Source organism: Rhipicephalus microplus, chromosome 5 (genome assembly GCF_043290135.1).
Source record: "Rhipicephalus microplus isolate Deutch F79 chromosome 5, USDA_Rmic, whole genome shotgun sequence".
NCBI classification, from domain to species: domain Eukaryota; kingdom Metazoa; phylum Arthropoda; class Arachnida; order Ixodida; family Ixodidae; genus Rhipicephalus; species Rhipicephalus microplus.
The window spans coordinates 207,341,152-207,363,899 of record NC_134704.1 but is presented as its reverse complement, the minus strand read 5'-3'; the positions used below and the strand labels follow the sequence as shown (position 1 = coordinate 207,363,899).

Here is a 22,748-nt window from a genome sequence, read left to right as displayed (position 1 = left end):
GAATTTAAACAAGATAAATTCTTGTCAATAGCCCATTCCCACAATCGTTTTCCGCTTAAATCTGTTTTAAAACCCCAGGCCACCAGATGTGAATTGAAGTCTCCAGTGATTAATATATCCTTTCTGCAGGCAGAGAACATATCGTCTAGACTACGCGTGTCTTGCACCCCGGCTGGGTAATACGCATTTACAAACGACAAGGGAGAAGCGTCTGGTAATATTATGTCTACTATCAAAATTTCACAATTTGGAGTCACACAACGACAAGAGATCGTAGCTTTGTGACTAAACTTAGTTGCTATCAAGACAGCAAGCCCACCACCTCTGCTAGGTCGCTCCAATCGAAATAGCCGATAATTTTTTAGGTGAAACTTCTGGCTGGTTGAAAGCCAGGTTTCTTGCAGTGATATAATATCCGGGGAAAGTTGTGAAGAAAGGTATGATAGGTCTGTGGCTGCGGAAAATATAGATCTGCAATTCCACTGTAATATGGTTAATATGGTTAACTGCACTCCGAACAAGTATGGCACCTCAACTTTTTTAGAAGCAACAATACTGAAACTGTTGAAATTCCTGTAACTCCTTTTATGCTAATATTTACCATAATTGGTGCCCTCCGTAGTTCATTTTGACCTCGTAGCTTTTAATATGAGATATTTTTAGGAATTCAGTAAGGGCATTTTTATTGAAAGGCAACTGACATGCGTTTTTTTTATTAAAATAATGTCCTGTGAAAAAGATTGTGGGCTAAAGGCAAAGACCCACTACTGAATTTTACGCCTCTCATCAAGAAGTGCTTAAATGGAGTATAATCTCTCATGCACTTAAGCATGTGGGTAGGCGCAAGCATGAAGATAAGCCGACATAACACTGATAATAATAAAGTTGAGTAGATAGGACCATAAGTCGACAGAAAAGTGGAGCTCGTGTGCGCTCACTCAAGAAATAAATTTTTTGCTTATGGCTGACTTGAACTCATCCCCCAAATATTTCTAAACAGGACTCTCCCTACCAGCAAAATTTCCTTGGGCCAAGCATGGTAAATTATCAGTGGCCAACTTGTCCATGCTTCGCAAGTTATTGGAGGCCACGGGAAATTTGTGCTTGGGAAGTGTGAGAAACCTACCATGGTCAAGCAAAGGAAGGCAGCGTTTCGAAAATAATTGGAAACACCCCTCTCCATGGTTGGCACTGCGTTGGAATACCATGCAATAGCCAAGAATGCTCTTGGCATGGGAGCCAACCATTTTGGCCAATACAATTTCTGGCTCATCATTTCCTGGTATGGCTACAATTTGATGCCTCGGCTAGTTTTTCTATACTTTTCATGCCCCCTTCCTCCCCCACAAGAATTAACAAAACCAATTATATGTTTAGTGCTTCAGGTTTATTTTACACGTAATATATAGAAGGCAATATGCCATTTTTCCATTTCGCAAACGCTTGTGATTCTGAAGTGTTGCTGGGGCTTCTCTTAAAGTCGTCTATCGCAGCGGCATGCCTTCTCGCATAGGTGCACCTTCTTAATCTGAAGCAAGCACGAGCCATCCTTTTGTGACATCCGAAACAGCTGCGTCAGTTTTATGAACAGAGTATGCCTCATCTGGAAAATGGGGAAGAGACCATGAGTTCCGTTTCTTTATTAAGCCATCTCTTAAGGAACTGCTTTCACTAATTTTCAATAAAACACACGCAGTAGGAACATTTTTTGGGAAACTAATAGGTTATGCATGATCGTGAAGATGACAGCACCTGCACAGACAAGAAGAAAATACTTCTTTGACTGCATGAGGCAATTTTAAATGAAGATAATAAAAAAACTCTTTATTCTCGCACATTCTAGAACATATACTCTGTGAATTAGAAAAAAAGTAATTTTTTCACTTATAGCATTCTGGAAGCAGCATTGGAGCAGAAGCACTGTTTAGTGTCCCTGTTTCTTTCTTGTATGTACGTACTTCTATATTTATAAACATTACTGAGGTAGTCAATGCCTTTCATTTACGCAGGTTATTTTTGTCGTATAGCTTCTGTTGTTAACGCTTTATTTTATTTCTATGCTCATCAATGAGCAGTCCTGCCGCGTAGTCATGCAGCTGACTCTTTAAGCGATGAAATCGGTCATGTTCTCTGGCTCCCAGCTCCCACAAATCGGCAAGCTGATAGAGAAGGAAATAGGATTATTCAACATTTAGGTAGTGAATAGTGTTACGAGGCAGTGGGCATTGCCCCCTGCCTCGTACGTTGCTTCTCGAGCCCGCGTCGCTCGCCAAATCGCGCACACTAGGCTTACTACTTCTCAGGCCTCACAAAAAGTCCGCTACAATGACTGGCACCATGACGTTGACTACCCTGCTGACTCTGTCTTCGTACTCTGGACACCGCATCGACGTGAAGGCTTGTGCGAGAAGCTCCTCCCACGATACGCAGGGCCCTACTAAGTTCTCCGCAAGGTCACCGACGTCGACTACCTCATCACTCCCGTTCAACCACACTCGTCTTCTGCCACATCACCTACTGATGTTGTTCATGTGTCACGACTGAAACAGTACTATACTGCAAGCCCTGATTGACTTAGAGGCGCCTCGACGGCGCTTTCTTTGCAGAGGGTGATGTTACGAGGCAGTGGGCATGGCCCCCATCGTCGTAGACAAATCGCAAAGGAAGAAGCGGACTGAGCGCGTGAAAGGCTGGCAGCCCTGGTGGTTCTCACCTACTTGTAAATATTGGTAATACACTCATTTCTTTCTTCCGTGTGTTTGTTATCTCCGTAACAATATGGTGGCAGTGAAACTGTTTCAATGCTCAATCTTGCTCCAGATGGCAGAAGTTGGCTTTTTTTCCAGGAGAGCAGCATATATAAACTGAAAAAAAAATTGTATTAGTAGGTCAACTGTTCAAACAAACATCAGTGATTCTGTATGTGCAATACTCACGCCCTAGGGAAACACTTTGTGAAGAACAGTAACCAAAATATCACAGCATTGACCAAGCAAAAATTCATAAGAATGCTGCGAATAAAAGGCAAAGCAAAATCAATTTATTTGTTTTCTGTTGGTGCTCACCAAGCAGAAGCGGCAGCACATTTGCGGGCTTTTAAATGAAAAATCGTTCTCAGCAGCCAAGCAGTACTTCTTTGTAACCACATTAGTACTATATGATGGAGCTTTTTGTGCACACCATATTCAGCACTACTGACATTCTTCAGGAACAAATAGATGACCTGTAAAAAAGCAATACATAAATTAGAAAGGTGATAGAAGTAACACATGTTTAGAAGCTTTGAAAAGTCTACTTTTTGCAGTTTTTGTGGTGCCAACAGAAGGATAATCTTACCAAAACAAAACAGCGTCAATTCATCAAAACATTCAATGGATATACTACTACTAAGTACTTGGACTGCAAAAGGGTGCCTTCGTTGTAGAAAATCTTGAATAGAATTCGCAAAACCCAGTAAGTATTTAGGCCCGATTATTTCTGTAAACAGTATCTTTGGTGTCAATTTCCTGATGATTCAGTTGTACAACTTGATTAATATGTGTTTTTGTGTAATTTAAAAATAGTCTGACGAGCGCCACTGCACAAAAAGAGAACAGATATATGAAACTAATAATACATTTAGCTGATGATAGATCATCATCATCATCAACCTGACTACATCCACTGCAGGACAAAGGCCTCTCCCATGTTCTCCCTGTTAGCTGTGCCCTGTGCTTTCTGCTGCCAATTTATACGTGCAAACTTCTTAATATCATCTGCCCACCTAGCCTTCTGTCTCCCCATAACCCACTTGCCTTCTCTGGGAATCCAGTTAGTTACCCTTAATGACCAGCGGTTATGCTGTTTACCGTGCTACATGCCCGGCCCATGTCCATTTCTTCTTTTTTGTTTCAACTATGATATCCTTAACCCCTCTTTGATCCCTAAGCCACGCTTCATTGTTTTGTGTTTTAAGGTTACACCGACCATTTTTCTTTTCATTGCTCACTGCGTCGTTCTCAGTTTAAACTGAACCCTCTTTGTAAGTCTCCAGATTTTTGCTCTGTAGCTAAGAACCGGCAAGATGCAGCTGTAATATACCTTCCCTTCGAGGGATAGTGGCCATCTACCTGTCATAAATTGAGATACTTTCCAACTGTGCTTCACCTCATTCTGAATTTTCTAGTTACTCCAGTCTCGTAGTTCGGCTCCGCGTTTATTGCCTGTCCTAGGTAGACATAGTCTTTTACAACTTCGCCCCGCCGCGGTGGTCTAGTGGCTAGGTACTCGGCTGCTGACCCGCAGGTCGCGGGTTCGATTCCCGGCTGCGGCGGCTTCATTTCCGATGGAGGCGGAAATGATGTAGGCCCGTGTTCTCAGATTTGGGCGCACGTTAAAGAACCCCAGGTGGTCAAAATTTCCGGAGCCCTCCTCACGGCGTCTCTCATAATCATATGGTGGCTTTGGGACGTTAAACCCCCAAATCAATCAATCAATCTTTTACAACTTCAAGTGCACTATTACATATCTCGAAACGATGTTCTCTTTTGAGGTTGTTGTACATTACTTTCGTTTTCTGCAGAATAATTTTAAGACCAACTTTTCTGCTCTCCTTGTCCGTAATTATGAGTTTCCATTCGCCCCCTGAGTTCATCAGCAATGCAATGTCATTGGCGGCGAAGCGCAGGTTATTAAGGTACTCTCCATTGTCTTTTATGCCTAACAGTTCTCATTGAAGACTTCTGAAGACCTCCTGTAAACACGTGGTTAATAGCATTGGAGAGATTGTGTACCCTGCCTTACACCCTTCTTGATTGGTGTTCTGTGGCTTTCTTTATGAAGCACTATGGTAGCAGTTGATCTCCTGTATATTTCTTTCAAGACCTTTATATATGCTTCATCGACGACCTGATTCCGTAGTATCTGCATGACTGCTGATATTTCTACTGAATCAAGCGCCTTCTCGTAATCAATGAAAACTATGTAAAGTGGTTGGCTGTATTTTGAACATTTCTCTATTACCTGATTGGTAGTATGAAAGTAGTCGATTGTTGACTACACTGTTCGAAATTGTGTTTGTTCCTTTGGTTGATTGAATTCTAATGTTTGCTTAACTCTCTTACCAGTTACCTTTGTAAAAGCTTGTATACTACGGAGAGCATGCTGATGGGCCTATGATTCTTCAAATCCTTGCCATCTCTTTCGTTATATCTTAAGATGATGTTAGCATTCTTCCAAGATTCTTGTACTCTTCGCGTCAGGAGACTCCTGATAAGCAGGGTGGTGAGTTGTTCAAACACAATCTATCCTCCATCTTTTAGCAGATCTGATGCTACCTGATCCTCACCAGCAGCTTTGCCTTTTTGCATGCTCTCTAAGGCTTTTCCGACTTCTATCATGACTGTTGGGGTGTCATCTTGGTTACTGCTAGTTCTTATATTATTAGGGTCGGGGTTGTCCCGGTTACTGTACAGATCTCTGTAAAAACACTTTGCTATTTTAACTATCCTATCTATATTGGTAGGTGTTTTGTCTTCTTTTTTCCTTAGTGCATACATCCAATTTTAGCGTATCCCAAGTTTCCTCTTCACTGCTTTGACGCTTCCTCCAATTTTAGAGCCAATTCTCTCCATGTTATACCTTGTTACATCGAATTTTTTATGCTTATTAATCAACTTCAAAAGCTCTGCCAGCTCTATTTTGTCTGTTGTACTTGAGACTTTCATGCTTTGATGCTTCTTAAAGAGATTCTTCGTTTTTTGGGAAAGCTTGCTTGTGTCCTGTCTAACTACCGTGCCCCCAACTTCCACTGCAGACTCCGTAATGATACTCGTCCGATTATCATTCACCGTATCTACGCGAAGGTTGGTTTCCTCAATAAGAGCCGTATATTTGCTCTGAAGCGACTGTGATTTTCTGTACTTTCCCTCTCAGTGCTAGCTCATTGATCGGCTTCTTGTGTATCAGTTTCTGTAGTTCCTTCATCTAGTCTAGGCGAATAGAAGACCGTACCATTCTATGGTCACTGCATCGTACCTTGCCAACCACTTCCACATCCTGCGCGATGCCTGGGGGTGCACTCATTATAACATCTATTTCGTTCTTATTTTTGCCATTAGGGCTCCTCCATGTATACTTATGGTTTGTTTGTTTTTGGTAGAAGGTATTCAAAATCCGTAAACTATTGCATTCTGCAAATTTTACTTGCAGCTCTCCTCTGGCATTTCAAGTATCAATGCCATAATCTCCTACTGCCTGGTTTCCAGCCTGCTTCTTCTCTACTTTGCGTTAAAGCCTTCCATCAGTATAATATACTGTGTTTTTACCACTCATTGCCGATTCCACATCTTCATAGAAGCTTTCAACTGAAGCGTCATCATGCCGGGATGTAGAGGCGTAAGCCTGTAACACCCTGATCGAGAATTATTTCGATACCTACCATCATTTCATTATTTCTCTAGTATTCCTCTATGTTGCCAGCTAGGTTTCTCTGAATTAGGAACCCCACTCCAAGTTCTCTTCTGTCCGCCAAGCCCCGATATCAAAGAGCATGCTCATTCTGTAGCATTGTATAGGCCTCAGCTGTCCTCCTAATCTCACTGCGCCCTATTATATCCCATTTAACACCATCTAGCTCCTCGAATAGTACAACTAGACTTGCCTCACCAGGTAAACTTCCAGCGTCAGATGTTGCCAAGTTCAGCTACCAATGGTGGCCTGTCCGGATCCAGAGATTCTTAGCACCCTCTGCTACGTTGCAGTTATGACCACCGCCTTGGTCAGTTGCTTCGCAGCTGCTGGGAACTGAGGGCCGTGAGGCAATTGACGTAAACATGTGGGAGGTAGTGGCCAGATACTGCAAAGATGGATCATTTACGACAGATCACACAATAAAAGATCTGAATAAATGCATTACATGCAGAATAGCATTGCTCGCCAACGTTGCGTACTTATTGATTAACCAGAACTTTCAAACGGTGCCAACATCTGAAATAACAACTATCTCATCATCGATAAATGAAATCCCGAAGTCGCTGAAGCTAAAATTTTACCAAAACATGTTTTAAAAATGTAGAATTCCACTAAAGTAGACGCAACAATACCGAGTAACCTTATTGCGTCAAAGCATTACGTAAAAGGAGAAATAATACAGGCGCAGCTGAATTTAGATGGTAGATGACCCATACCTTGTTCGCATTCGGCACCAGCGTTCTTATCTATTTTACCTTTTAAGTATGACCATACGCACAAGATTATAATTTCGGATTAACTAATAAAGCATTGGTGTCAACCCTAAATTTCATGGCGCATTAGCGAAATGCACTTTTCGTCAGCGGCAGGCAGTCCCGCCAGAAGCGAACAATAAATGGCCGGGCACCACTCGTCCACATACACAAGCAGCGGCTGGGCGCCTGTCCTTAGGAACCGGGTCATTTCAGTTAATTTCACGTTTTTGCCCAAAAACAGTGTATTGTTATTATAAAAAAACGCCAAATTCATTCGGTGCTCAAATACTGTACCGAAGAACGTTTCGAATATGTCTGGTCTTTTCTTGTAACAAGAGGCTGTAACTACGCCATGTGTAATCTCACCAAGACGAGCAAGGACTACAACTAGGACTACGCAGCGCCCGCTACTTTACACATGCGCTTCATTCACCGCCGTAAGCCTGACCGCCAATTCACACATGGCAGTGAGAGAACCACGGCAAATACAAGTGCTACTGATATCTACTCACCTCCTATTTCAACTTGAATAAACAGCTCGTCGCTGCACGTCTGTGACGGCCATGACGCCCATCCAACGTGCAAACGAGGTGAAGACGGCGCGCAGTCATACACGTAACACGTTGTGGAATGTGGAAGCGAGCATAAATGGTACTCTTTCACTACGTTCTCAGATGCTAAGCATTTTCGATAACTAGCAACACCGAATGAAAAAGACAACATCACAGCCCAACTAAATTAATATTCTTTAAAATGATTTCTGATTGGTTTAGTTTTTTTTTTCATGAAAAGCACAGAGTAGCTTAAACAGAAAAATTCTACGCCAAAAATTCTTCCTATCTCAGCATTCACTGAGCATTAATTATTCCATTCATATCAATAAATTTTTGTTTAATTTGATTGAAAGCTTCATATATGGGCTGCGAAATTCTCATTTTTAGACTAGAGTTTCTATTATTACACTACTACAACCACCCCCACCCCCCTGCTCCTCGCGCTGGGCGCCTAGCTGATGCATAGTTGTAAAGCAGCTGACTGCATCGTCCCGCAAAGCAAAGCTGTCAGTTACAGCAAAAAAGGAGTTGCCTCACATGAGCGCGAACGTAAAAGCCCCATGTGAGAATTTACATTGCCAGATGACAATAGTTACTCAAAAATAGAACTTACCTAAGCGGCATCTAAGCTAGCAGACGATCCTTTTTCCGGCTCCACAAATTCCGCAGAGGAATTTTGATGAGTAGCTACGTGCCGACGATTGTGACTTGCCAACACGGCCAGTACCTCCACGGGCGCATCATTTCAATAGGTGCACGGTACTGACTCAACAAGAAATAACGCCTGCGCATGTACGTACAAACACACATACGCGCACACACGTACCATGCCATATCAGTAAAATTGCAGTATTTCCTTGTACAATAGGACATGTGCTGTTATTGCACGCCATTCCTCACTTTTTAACTCCGTATGTCGGAAGTTCAAATACCTGATGTGATAAACTTTTTTTCAAGTTTTTTTTTATGTCAAATTGAGGGAGCGTTAACCTGACTGCTTTGAAAAATTCGTCCTTTTTTCTTTTTAGAAGAAAATCAGGTGGAAGGCTGAAGTTTTATTTAAAAAGGCCGACACGTATGTCATTATTGCTTTTTCTGCCGCTGCGTCATTTGAATGGGGCACCTGCATTATCTTGCCAGCTTAATGTATTCCTAAGAGAAATAGTCTTGAGTCCAGAAAAAAAGAAATAATGGAAATGTTTAGTGCACTGATAACAAATTTAACTAGCTTTGGTTTTGTTTGAAACCGAAACTAAATATACAAAAAATCTGACAACATAATGAAATATTGATAGTGTTTTTACGCTTGTTACTGCTATATTCACGGTTTAAAGTGCTGGTTCTTTAAATTGAATCAGCAAAGTTGATAAAAATATTTTATTGCTAATATACCCTTTCTTAGCAGTGAAACATTCCCTTTTACGGCTCTGTTAGCAACACTGACGTGTTTCCTTTTTCATGGCTTCTCGAAAAATGTTGTGTGCGTTAACGAACGCTCGCATATCAACTGTTGCTGAGACGCAGTTCTTTTACATAATATACCAGTTTGACAAGATTAATAAGGTTGTAAGTGTGAAGAGCGTGTGGTTGTAGCAGCCACCTTAGTGCGGCGATGATTAAGCCACATGAACGTTGACGACTTCAACCCTGGGGACTCCAACAGTGCTTACAGGGAGCACCGATGAGAAGACCAAAGGCTGCCACTGCGACACCGTACTTCAGCATACAGCAGGTGAAGTAATATTCGTAATTCCAGATTACCTGATCCGAGTTTTGTGTGCGTATGTTTAATGTCTTTTTCTCGCTAGCCTCGTCTAAGAAGAAAATCTCCCCCGTACTTGCGATGTGCTCAACCACGCCGTGGTAAACCAACTAGAACATGTTCAAGAGCTCTTGCTGACCACTCACTACAAGTTACTCGCGCATAGAATACCGTGCGCAAAACTTGCAGGTGTAGCTTTGCGATCGTCATGTAAAAGAAGCCCACGAGAGGTTGGCTCAGAACGCACTCGCATGACAAACGCGGAGATTTGCGTGTGCTGTTTTAAAACTGCTTACACAACAGTATGTGCTCACGCCGAGCTGCCGTCGACGCGAGAGAGGCATGTCAGTGGATGCTCTGCTTTGTGCAGTGTGCAAATCAATGGAAACATGATTAGCGAAGATTTTCTCAATCGGATTGGTCGTACGATAGTATTCAGGTGACTTGTCAAATACCGCAATTGTTAGTCACGTGTTTTGTCCCGAATGGAGTGAACGCGGCAGGTGCAAGCGACTGATTAATATTATTGAAGTATTTTTAAGAACTGCAGCCCATGTCAGGGCTAACAGGAGTTGGGTACACAAATACAATTATAAAAACTAGCGATAACATCACATGTTCTTCAACCGAAGAAATATTGCGACATTCTAAGCATAACTGAGTACAAAATGAAAAATAAACCATATAGGTTCCTCTAGTAAACAATAACGTTTGTAAAAAAAATTTAACAAACTAGCACATGCAAAAATGGCCTTAGGATAGTGCCTACGTCTCATTGGATGTGCATTAGCATACGCGATGTGATCATCATTAGATAACCGACATATGTTCTTCAATGCGCAGCACCACAGTGCTCGTGCTTCAGAAAAAGTTTGAAACAAGCATGCGACCTGTGAAGCCCGAAGCTTACCAGCTTTTAGGTTCCTTTAGTGCCACTCATACATTATTTTGCTCCGTGTGAATATAAACATTTCTTCAGGTGTTTGTTTATTAGTCGTTATTGTCTGCTAGTGAAGTGTTCTCAGCTCAAATGTGCAAGCTCCCCTGTGTGTCGACACCACCCTTGTTTATGTGCTCCTTGTGTCGCTGATCATGGAGGCCTCATCTTTAGATGCTATCATCATTGCCTCATTTTACCGAACAATACGATTAGCGCATGTCAGTCAAGAAAAAAAGATATCAGGACAATCACCGTCACTGCCATGCCACTTTGAGGCAATGAAATATGCCATGCTTAATGAGACCGTAAAGTACTCCCATTTGACTATGCATAATATTTCAGATTTTTGTAACGGTAGCTACATTGACCACTTTATCGCCGTTTTCCTTCATTTAGTGATTGCACCACTCACCGCATTATGTGGTAGGCGACAGAGAGGAAGCAAACCCTATCGCAACTGCATTTACAATTGAAAGTCAACATTGTGTGTGCATGTTCAACTCTATTTTGCTGTTAAGACTTAACAGAGGAGGGGCTGACATACCATTGTAAATATAGAAGTGGCGGCTTGTTTGGAATTGTTGGCAGATATAAAAAGTGAGTTGGAGCCATGGGCTTAAAGGAGCCCCAGACTTTAGAACGAAACCAAAAAGAGGCAGGCTAAGGACATAGAGGAAGAATGAGCCACATGCCTCGAAAAGCATAGTCGTGAAGAGAACCAATCTGAAAACGACAGATTTAGTGGGCATACGCAGCAGCTCTGTGGATGAAGCCTGCCAGCCATTTCATATGGCAGGCTGTGTTCACAAAGCTACTGGAGATGCTAGCTAATTTTCTCCTGTAAGAATAACTGTACCTCTCACTACACACACTCAGGCATAACTGAATTCAGTCGCAGTCATTTTTAAGTGGCCTTCCATGCCAGCCAATTTAACCAGACCATCACGAATATAGCTGAAAAAATTTCCACATCTTTCTTAAAGGTCGAAACCTGTCCTGCTTGCCTACAGGGCTGTGTTATCGCTCATTGACACTGGCTCACCTGGGACAGTTATTGCTATAAGTGAGGCCTTTATTTGCCAAGCCTTGGTCATAAAGGCACTATATTAATTAGGTGGGTGTGACCCTACAGGTGCTCTAGAGGTTGTTGCTACTTATCTCATCTAGATGAATTCACCAGCAAGCGTTGCACTTTTTTTTGAAGTGCATGAATTGAAACTAAATTTTGTGTGGTTCAGCACAGCGTCTTTTTTGTTTGGCCTGTTTTACAGCTCTAAAGTTTATTTCTTACTTTCCTCTTAAGGATAAATCAGTGCAATTGTACTGCATGCATTTCCGTTCAAAGTGTAATTCAGAGCTTATGAAACTCAGAACATCGTTTCAGTCATTGGGGTGAAGTATTCAATGCTGGTTTGCTGAATTATTATGAAACAATTTTTCGTTTGTGTCTGCGCGGTTCAACTAGCTAATGGTGTGATGCCCTCAAGGGCCGCCTCGAGTCGGCTGATGAGAGTTCCAAAGACTTCCATTTTGTCAAGTGGTCTATCATCACAATGAGGTGGACAGAGGCCGGTACGGCACGCATAGAAGCTTCCCAGAAACTGTTGGAATTGGATTCCGGCAGAAGGCGGCCAGAAGCCTGCACAACAAGCATTGCCTCCACAAGGAGAAGCATAGAGAGGTTAGTAAGGAAGCTTGCTGATTTCAGTGGAGCGTATGTTTTGTCATGCATGCATTTTATAAGCTGTTTCCAGTTTGGCGACTACAGTGCACAGCTGCAAGTTATATTTTCAGGCACAGAATTTCCAGCTATCGGCACACTTAACTTGAATGCTTCGACGCAGCTCATTACCTCACTTTGACTGTTGCCAGTGCTGCCAAGTATTGGGCTCTGAATGTTCGCCTCACCTTATAGTATATATGAAGCGAGAGTTGTTTTGAATAGTAAATTTTTGTTTCATGTCTGCCTGACCGGTGGGTTTGATGCACTCACTTGGCAAGTTCATTTTTGCCATGTTTCGCTCATGTTCCACACACACCCATAAAACTTGTTGTCACATTCTTATCTCAGCAATGAACCATTGTGTGTGACAGCTAACACACGATTTATTTTCGAAATTGCAGTTGCTGCTTGAACAAAGTGATATATTCGTATAGAAGATCAACTGCTTGCTCACCACATTTCAGATTTATTTATACTAGAATATTAACAAGCGCTATGAGATTGAGTTTCCTCAATTTTCTCAATACTTTACTTTTTTTAGCAGCAGCTTCTATTTCAACCTAGATATGAGCGTGAGTTGTCCCACACAATAGGTCTTTGCTGAGATAAGCGTTGGCAACAAATTTAATGGGCTTGCGTAAAAGTATCCACAAGCGAAATGTGGAAAAAACGAACATATCAAGTGTTTTTTCGACCTACCAGTTAGGCAGAAGTGAACTGGAAATTTACGGGAGAAATCGACCCGCATTTCTGCTACTATTTGTTACAGTAAATAGACCGTGTCGAACACTTGGCAGTGTCAGCATCAGTCGAAGCAGGTCGCATTTAGTGGAGTAAAGCTGATGCTGTACAGCCATCAGTATCTTTACCTTGAATGCTCCTACGCACGGCCTCAGCTTGTTTGATGGATGGATGGATGGATGGATGTGGCTGTACCGTTTAGATCAGGCGGCGGCTAACGCCACCTAGCCGTAATACTTGGTGAACTAATCATTAGCTTTATTTTTTTCCTTTAACTAGTGAGGTTGTGGATTCGTATTTTGCAGTGAAGTGTTTAATTTTCACTTGTGCCTTGACTTTGGCCACCAATCAGATAACGTCCTTCTAGTTAAGTCTATTCACTTAAAGTCTTTTTTGCTCTCCGTGTCCCTAAACCCCTGTGCTTCAAAAAACTCTGCGTCATCATCCTGAACTATAGGGTGAAGCACTTTACAGAACATTATCAAGTGTTCGGCAGTTTCTTCTTCCTCTCCACACACACTGCATACTGTGTCTACCCTTTCGTATTTGGCCCGATATGTCTTGGTTCGCAACACTCCCGTCCTGGCCTCAAACAGTAGAGAACTACCCCGAGTTTTATCATAGATCCTTTCCTTGGCAATTTCCTGCTTAAAAGTTCTATAGACCTCGAGTGCGGACCTAATTATGCCGATTCTCCACATGTCAATCTCCGTTTCTTTCACTTTCTTCTTAACCGATAGGTCTTTTAGGTTTGGCCACCTGCTGTTTTCTAAGTATTTACCAGTAAACTTCCTGGTTCCCTTCCGTCATTTTGTATCGACATTCTTCATGTACGAGTAGCTGAAAACTTTCCTAGCCCAAAGCTCCTCGCCCATTTCTCTCAATCACTTCTCAAATTTTATCTTGCTGCTAGCTTCCCTGCCCTCAAATGATGTCCAACCCACATCATCTTGTACTTCCTGATTTGGTATATTCCCGTGAGCTCCTAAAGCAAGCCTACCTAATCTCATGCACAAGACCGTATTGCCGAACGTCTGACCTGGAACCATGACCACTCTCCATATCCCTCTCACAACAACATGCCTGTTGTATTTCCACAGTGCCCTATTTTTTATTACTGCTGCATTCCTGTTACCTTTAGGCGTCACGTATAGTTCGTGTTCTCTTAGGTACTCGGTCCCATTGCTTATTCATACGCCCAGATATTTGTATTTATCTGTTATCTCTAGCGTGACCTCCTGTGTTTTAAGCTCACTACCTTTTTTATCATTGAAAATCATGACTGCTGATTTTTCCTTACTTAATCTAAAATCTAACCTATCTCCCTCATTACCTAAGATGTCCATCAATCTCTGCAGATGTTCCTTGTTGTCGGCCATTAGCACTATATCTTCTCCGTACATTAATGCTGGTAGTGCCTGATGAATGAGTTTTCCTTGTTTGACTAAAAAGAGGTTGAAGCCCAGTCCACTTCCCTCTAATTTGGCCTCTAATCCTTGTTGGTACATCATGAATAATAACAGTGACTGGGGACACCCCTGCCTAAGCCCCGGTATTACCTCTGTAGGCTTGAATACCTGTTTTCCCCATTTTATAACTACCTTGTTACCTTTCGAGATATCCTTTAGAAGATAAGTGACTACATGTTTCACGCCTAGTGTGTCCAGTATTCCCCACAATTCCTCTTGAACCACGCTATCGTACGCTTCCTTGATATCCGAAAATACTAGCCACAGGGGCCTGTGTTCCTTTTCTGCTATTTCGATGCACTGCGTCAGTGAGAAGAGGTGGTCCTACAACCTCCTGTGTTTCCGAAACCCATTCTGCAGTTCCCACAGCAGCCCCTGATCCTCTATCCATGCCTACAGTCTTTCTTTTATAATCTGCATCGCCAGCCTGTAGACCACTGATGTCACTGTTATAGGACAGTAGTTGTTTATATCATCTTTGTCCCCCTTTCCTTTATAGATCATTCTCATCCTGCTAAGTTTCTATCCATCGGGAACTTCACCATCCATTATTAGTTTGCTCACTGCCTCTATCAAAGCCTGCTTACACTTCGAACCTAATGTCCTTATCAGCATAATTGCAATACCATCTGGGCCTGTTGATGTACTTCTAGGAACCTTTTTCTCAGTCCTTTCCCACTCTCGTTGTGAAAATTGAGCCATTGCACCACTTGATTCATCCTTGCCTATTGTGGTGCTTAAAGCACTTATTTGTTGAAATTTTTCTGTCCCCCTTGTTCTTATATATTCAGTAGCTTTGTCCCCTTCTAGCCTAGCACCTTGGGCTGTAGTTATAAACCTCTGCTCTAGGCTCGTCTCATTTTTAAGGAGTTTAGATGGTTGCACCATTTCGCAGCTGCCTTTCTATCTTTTTACGTACTTCTGCCAGCCACTGAGCTCGCTTTCTTCTAATCGTTTCATTGATCAGAAGGAATGCATTCCTTCTACAGCTCAGAAAGGTTTCCCATTTTCTTTCAACATCATCTGTTGGCTCACCCTGCTGCGTAGCATGTCTGTGTTCCCTAGAGGCTTCCTGACGTTTTGCTATGGCTCTCTTAACTTCCTCATCCCACCAACTTTTGGGTTTGTGTCTTCTTTACCGGGGTGACTTGCCACGCGTCTTAGCAAGCTGTAGCTCAAACAGTCTTATTAGATTCGTGTATTTCCACACTGTTTCATTATCCTCCGTGATTACTTTCTCAATTTGCCTTTCTGGATAAAAATTTTTCTGTTGTTGCTCCCCTTGTCTCCTACCCAATTTCACTGCTCTTCCAAAACTTAGCTTGATACGTTTGTGATCACTACCCAGACTTCTGGAGCCAGCTTCATCTTTGTGCATTCCCCTGAGCTTATTATACATCCTATGTGACATCAGTGCATAATCTATTGTCGACGGCAGCCTTCCTACCTCCCATGTTATTTGCCCTTCACACTTCTCGGTACTGTAGCAAATGATCAAATCAAGCCTTCCACACATATCCATGATCATTCAGCCTGTCGGGTCGGTATAACCATTTAAATCTTCTATGTGCGCATTCAGGTCTCCTAGTATAATTATCTCGCACTCTCTTCATAACTCCTGAATGTCCTTTAATATACACTCTACCATTGCCTGGTTTTCCTCTCTGGTCTTTGCTCCCGTCCACAAGTACACGAAACCAAGGAGGGTCATTTGACCTGCCACTTTCCCTTTTAGCCATAAATGTTCCTTACACTCCTGCTTAACCCTTTGCCAGTGTGTACTTTTATGAATGAATGCCCCGATACCGCCCCCTTGGTGCTGCCTTCTGTTCTATTGCAATATTCTCCCGCGTAGTCCGGATTGTTCGGAGGTTGTTCCATGTCCCTGAGATGTGTTTGTACAAGACCGTATACGATCAGCCTCTCTTCCCTTAGCTGTTCTTCTATCTCTTCCCACTTCAGCCCTTTCCTACTACCCTGCACGTTAATATATCCTATGTCTTAATTGGCTCGGGGCTCGCGGCTACGTCTATTTTCGCCCCTGACTCTACCTAACTTAAATACTGGTGCCACTTTGGAATCGTATCTGTCCATACCACCTGTCAAAGAGTCTTCCTGGTTATTTTCCTCGTTACTAGCTATCCTGCATATCTAAGGGCCCGCTTGCTCCCCAAAAAAGCTACTGCACGTCCTGCAAGTCACCAACCCACCTCATGACCTAGCCGCCCATTGAAGTGAATTCTGTCTCGTTGAAAACCACCCCACCTATGCACCTCTCTGTTTATTTCCACCACCTCAAAGCCTTTCTCTCAACTCATTCGCCATATCTCTTGGTTTGCGTTGACAACCGCTCTTTGCAGGTTGCTATCACGCACCGATACCTCCGGTATCGTGCATATCATTACCTGTACCTGAGGGGAAGTGGCGCGCATGTCATCGACGCCTTTCGTCAATGTAGTTGCTAGTCCTGCAGTATCTTCATTTAAGACATCGTTTGAACCACCTAAAATTATCACGAGGTTTTGTCTATCAGCTGCAGTTTTGAGTTTTGCGCTAGGTTGTCTCATGACTGCTTTCAGCTTGCTTCCTGGGAACGCCCCTACTGCAACACTCTAGTCCCCTCTTACCCTCTCTTTGATGGCTTCTGTGCATCGATTTAAATTCGAGTCCCCGGCAATTATCAGATGCCGTGACTTTTCAGCTGGAGCGTCTTGCACCTGGGGGCTTCTTGCACCTGTGATGGCAGCTGCTTTGTCCCCTCCTAGCCCCCCCACTACCTTGCTGAAGCTGAGGCTTGCGACAATTGTACCGGCTGAACCTGTTTTTTCCAAACTTGCTTGCTCTTCTTTCTCCGCCTTTCTGGTTGCCGGTTCCCTACTGTTCTCTCCGTAGGCTGCTTCTTGGTTCAGCTTCACTAGTGCTTCCTCGGTGGACTTCAGTATTTCTCCCATTGCCCTCATTTTCTCTTGCTCGGTCGCCAACGCTGTCTCGAGCTCGGTGATTCTCATCAGCAGTTCACTCTGGGAAACCATCATTTTCTTCATTTTTTCCTCGACCTCACATTGTCTACACTTCGCGTTAGCCTCTTTTCCATCCGCTTCTACACTTGGGTCCACTTTTAAACCTACTCTACATACTGAACACTTTACAGTCTTTTTGGCCATGTCTTTCTGACACCAATTTTCCCTATACTCGATAATTACTAAACTCAAGCCCTGCCCTACGAAAAAAAGGGAAAGTCTAAACTCTACCTCAAAAATTTGTGTGTTCAATGTACGCGCACCTCCCCCACGGGGTGGCAAAAAAAAGCAAAAAAATTTCAAACACACACACCCGCACTAACTAATAAATACGTGGTGACTGGCCCCCGAAAAAGCCGTACCATAAAATAAGTGCTACGAAGATTTCAACCGCTGCCTTATAATTATGCTTGGACTGTGGTCAGCGCCACCAAGCGTTGAAAATGATATGCTTGCTACAGTTAGGGGTAAATGTAGCACGCCTTGGTTTCACTAGCAAATTTCTAGTTCCAGACTGCCTGACCGGCGGGCCGAATGCATTCACATCGCATCCCGTCTTCGCCACGTTTTGCTCGTGGCTACGTTATCGCGTGCACTCATGGAAACTCATGGCATTTTTTTTTCATTCCTTTCTTGACAAAGAATCATTACGTAGGACCGTTTACGCACCTTTCGTGTTTTAATAGGCAGCTGCTGGTAAAAAAGAATCACACATTTTAAAAGCAGAGTAAACGCACGCTCAAGGCGTTTGTAAAACTTGCACAATAAATCTGAAATTTAGTAGCATTGTTGATGTTCTGATTCAGTCCTTTTCAGACAGCGTGAATCGAACTGCTCTCGCAATTTATAGCGTGCCTTCTTGCTCAGTTTGCGCTGCACGGAAGATGTGGTATTGGAGCAAAACATTTGAGTGGGCAACACTACCTCAGCTTTAGCGTGCCTACTACGATTTGATTATAAGATGGCAGTTTCAGCTTTTATGCGGTAACTATGTACGAAAATCGCTTTGTTGGCGTTGTATCCACGCGCTTTTCTAGCTGAAAACGCGCGAAAACATCGCACTCCATACGACATCTTCCGTGCAGCATGAACCGAACAGAAAGGCACACTCTAAATTGCGAGAACAGTTCTATTGGCACTGTCTGAAAGTTATTGAATCACAACTTGAACAACGCCACCACATTTGAGATTTGTTTATTTTGCAACTTTTACAAACGCCATGAACGTGCGTTTGCTCTGCTATTTATACATGTGATTCCTTGCTGCGAATTCAAACTCGCTCGGACTTGGGTAAGCTGCCGCACGCAATGGCTCATTGTCGAGATAAGCACAAAACAAGGAACGCCATGCGCGCGCGCGATAACGTAGCCACGAGCGGAACGTGGCTAAAACGAGATGCGAAGTGAGTGCATTCAACCCTTCGGTCGGGCAAACTAGAAACAGAAATTGACTAGTGAAACCAACGTGCGCTAAATCTGTTGTTAACTACAGGAAGTATATAGTGTTGAACGCTTGGTGGCGCTGATCTCGTTCAAGCGAGCCGAAACCACGCATCGGAGCGTTCAAGTTAAAGCGGCTGACGGCTGTACATGTCTGATGGGGGAAATGCTGAAAGGCATCGCTTCTTTGCTTTTGTGAATAATGGCATAAAGAAATAATTAGGTATTTTTAAAACTTAGGTGGCATCTATCTGTTGCATGTTCTTCATTGTCTGTAGTGGTCTGCAGAAGAAAAGCCTGAACTGTGATCCATGATTGTACTGATATTTCAGCCGTTGCTGTTTCATATTGTGTGAGCCTTCCCTTGTTCACGGTTTGTATGATCGAAAGTCCTACTGTTAAGAAGGAGTTCTTCAGTTGTAAATATCCACCACCCCACGCCAAACTGAACAAGAAACAGCAGGTTGCCTGGAGACAACTACAGACACACACGTACCCGAATCCGGTGATCTTTCGCCTCTGCTACCCAGGCATTTATACGTCCGACGCATGTCAGGCGTGCGGAGCCAGTGTGCCGCTGCAGCACATGCTGTAGAAGTGTACCGGTAACGCGCAGGAGTCCCCTACCAACCCGGTAGACATGGCAGTCTCGAACCGCGAGGCGCGATGGGAGGCGGCTCTCCTCAGCCACGACCTTGCCGATCAACTGTGGGCCGTCCGGCAAGCCCAGGATGCCGCCCGGGTCCAAGGACTCGAGGCCGTCACCTAGGCCGGGGTGCTTGTAGCCCCACCCCGCTCAATGACGCTGAACATGTACAATAAAGTTTTTACTCACTCACTCAGTTGGTTAGACTGTTGCAGAAGCACATAAAACTCTTTCCAAATGTATATTTACTACTAGTGCTTCCTTAGTGAGCCGATAATCAGCTGCCGTAGTTCAGCAATAGGCGTTTCTTAGTGAACAGAAATAAATTTGTGGTCTTTATTTTTTAGAGCTGTGCGAATAGCAAAATTTTGTGTGCAAAATGAATTTTAATACTGAAGTGCAAGAGTGAACCAAATAATAATGAACATTTGTGGAATACGTTTAACACTTTGAGGTGAAGAAAAGTTGCTAAACATTTCTAAGCATATTATTATGGGATAAAAATATGGCATTGCTTTTGTGGCCAGGTGAGTGAAAATCTGGAGGGAAGGCGCTCTCTTGTTTTGTCAAAGACGAGGCATTGCAGACTGGATTGTATTTATTTGTCATATTTGGTGCAACCAATATGGTGACGACAGCAGTTTACACGTAAAAGGTTCCTCCCCCCTCCCTCCATCAACTTTTGTGGAGGCCCTTCTCTGCTAGACAAGGGCGTGCTCCTTTCGAATTTGGAGTTGCTGAACTGCCGTGCAGATGTCTGTGTATAAAAAGACCTGAAATTTCACATAGTGAGAAGGTTTGTAAAATTTTTTTGGACCTTATGGTCTGATACAATAAAGCTTCCACCCCTACCATACAGGTTTGAACCAGCGCTTTCGTGGGTCAATCCGATTATGCCCGTAGCGTAGCCCATGAAGTGATGAAGCATATTATTAAAAATGAAGGGGTGGCTGTAACGGCACAGTGCATCTCCGTGTTGGAACCAGCCTTTTCTCGAATAAATGCATTTGCTACCTTTGCTAGGAAAGCAGCTTTGGCGCAAAGTGAGGTTGTAGGGAGGTAAAGCAATTAAAGAAAAGAACTGAAGGGGCCACATTCAAGTGAGGATTGACTGTTGTCTTTGAAAGTTCTGATAGTAAAGCTTTCAGTGGAAAATATTCGACTAGCAAGTTCTATACGAAAAATGTTCAAAGTTTGCATACTCGCACACTGTTAAGTTCTTTTTCAGAAAGCAAGAGCAAAAATCTGCAAAAAACATATTTAACTTCATTTATCAAATTAGGCAATGTTGTAATGAATTGTTCGTCTTTTCCATAGCCTGCAGTGCTGCCTGAAGCCTTGTGGAAAAAGAAGCAACGCCGGCCAACGAAAAAGATCAAGCTGAGACGGAAAAATAAAAAAGTAAACAGAGAAGTCTTTTTCAGTCCTACACTACTGTTCAAGACTGCTATTTTTGCTCATGCGCACGTAAAAGTGCATGTTTACATCCCCAATGCATTTAATTACGTAAAGAAAAGAAATACACGAGAGCCCATCATGCAAAAACACACCAGCCCAGTTCTTACCAAACAACACCAGTCTGTCACACCAGAAAATGGCGTATACACCAGACCAACCGTATACGCCAGAACCGTGTCTGAATTCCCGCTCTGGTGTGAACAGGAAAAAACACACCAGACACGGCCTGGTAAATTTTTCGACTGGGGATGGCCACACAGGGTTAACGCTTGCCGCCAGGAAACACAGAAGTCAATGAAAGAGAGTAGAGGACCGCAAAGATTTAAAGAAAAAGAAAAGAGGAAGATGTGAGGGGGAGACAGAAAAAGGCGACTGCTGATTACCCCCAGGCAGGTCAATCCGGGGGTGCGGTCTACATGAAGCCGGGGATAAAGGAGTGTGTTGCCGCCGCTGGAGAGCCTTAAAGGTCCAATCACCAAGCATTGGTTCAGCCCCCAGGATTCCCTTTTCGCCACACATGGCAAAGCCACGCACGGCTAGGCTTGTGAGGGGGTCAAACCCCTCCCCCTCGTTGACTCTGGTCCGTGGTGTCCCTACACACCAATCGTTGGCTTGCGCAGGCGACCCCGCGGGGCCTGTACGGCAGTGAAGAATCACTCGAACTGAACTGCGATGCGATGCTGAACTGCTACAGCGGGTTGACTTCACTGACATAAAGGACTACTTTGTTCACGCGACAAGTTACGTGTCATGCGAGCGACTAAAGGCTTACAAATTCATGCAGGGTAACAACGTTTTTGTGAGTGAATGGGTGGAGCAGTGGGGCGTGAAAGTTCTCCCAAACAGCACGATAGAGGTAATCAGAAAGGCAAACAGACTTCCCTCGTCCACTTGTAATCACGTATATGGTGCGTGCGAGTGTTTTGTCGATACTGTAAACACGGTAATGAGATCTTATGGCAGGAAATAGATCACAGCAATTGCTGCAGTGGCTGCTTTTCTCTCAATGATTGCTGCGCACTGTGCCCATGCGTAACCGAGGGATCGCAGCTGTTTAGTGCAGGCGCGAAAGCTCTGCCGTGCAGCACGATCACTGCTGTCGGCAAGGTAAGTCGACTTTATATTTATTTCAAAACACCCCTATTTGTTGTGCTAGAACCGGTGAATCCGGTAAACGCGGTAACGGGTTGGCAGGGAGGAAGTCTCAGTGGTTAAGGCGGCAAAACCACTTTGTCCTTTGCCGTGCGGGTACCTCGAAGTTTTCCTGACATTTACGTTGCTGCACGTTTGGTATTAGAAACTTACCGAGGCAATATTGCCATCACCAGATTTTTTTTTCGAGTGGTTGTTACATATCATATGGCACAGTTCGTCATTTTCGCAGCTGGCTTGCTTGCAACCAGGCGTCACGCACCGCCTTTCCTCACACGCAAAGGAACTTCTCCAACGAGTTATCGCGTAATAACTACGCACCGCGCAATGCACACAACACAGTAGTGTATATGAGCTTCGAATAATGGCTTGCACAGTGGAGACTTTCGATAATTCTCTTACGACGCATGGACGTTGAAGACGGAAAGCGCACACTGAGCGTATCCTGGTATTGCAATTACGAACTCACAAACGGCCAGACCGCCAAGATGACCTCGCTTCCCGGCAATTACATCGCCACGTCCGGGAACGAGGTTCCGTGCACACCTCCTATATACAAGGCTTGAAGTTTTGGGTGGCCGCAGGACGCAAGAATGTGTTCATTTGCAAGCCTCTTAAAAGTCGCTTAGCTGCTTTAGA

The 22,748-nt window shown here is 43.6% G+C and overlaps 2 protein-coding genes and 1 long non-coding RNA gene across 7 annotated transcripts in view; 1 reads left to right on the top strand and 2 right to left on the bottom strand.

Moving 5' to 3' along the window:
- The window catches only part of LOC119173552 (N-acetyltaurine hydrolase), a 258,004-nt gene that overhangs the window by 114,429 nt on the left and 120,827 nt on the right, over positions 1-22,748 (bottom strand). The window lies entirely within an intron of this gene.
- Positions 1,366-8,364, bottom strand: LOC119173553 (uncharacterized). Its single transcript, XR_012895574.1, has 4 exons — positions 7,718-8,364; positions 6,646-6,835; positions 2,718-2,864; positions 1,366-1,603 (listed from the first exon to the last, which is right to left on the bottom strand). It is a non-coding gene; the product is annotated as an uncharacterized LOC119173553 (long non-coding RNA).
- On the top strand, positions 9,195-20,912 carry LOC119173554 (uncharacterized). Of its 3 annotated transcripts, XR_012895573.1 has the most exons (4): positions 9,195-9,491; positions 11,927-12,142; positions 19,470-19,666; positions 20,817-20,912. XR_012895573.1 is itself a non-coding variant. In XM_075896419.1 (3 exons), the coding sequence occupies exons 1-3, from the start codon at positions 9,441-9,443 to the stop codon at positions 20,881-20,883; spliced, it is 312 nt and encodes a 103-aa protein (XP_075752534.1). In that variant the 5' UTR covers positions 9,195-9,440; the 3' UTR covers positions 20,884-20,912. The 3 variants fall into 3 exon arrangements, 1 of the variants encoding a protein (XP_075752534.1); XR_012895572.1 differs by lacking the exon at positions 19,470-19,666; XM_075896419.1 differs by lacking the exon at positions 19,470-19,666 and having other exon boundaries at positions 11,949-12,142.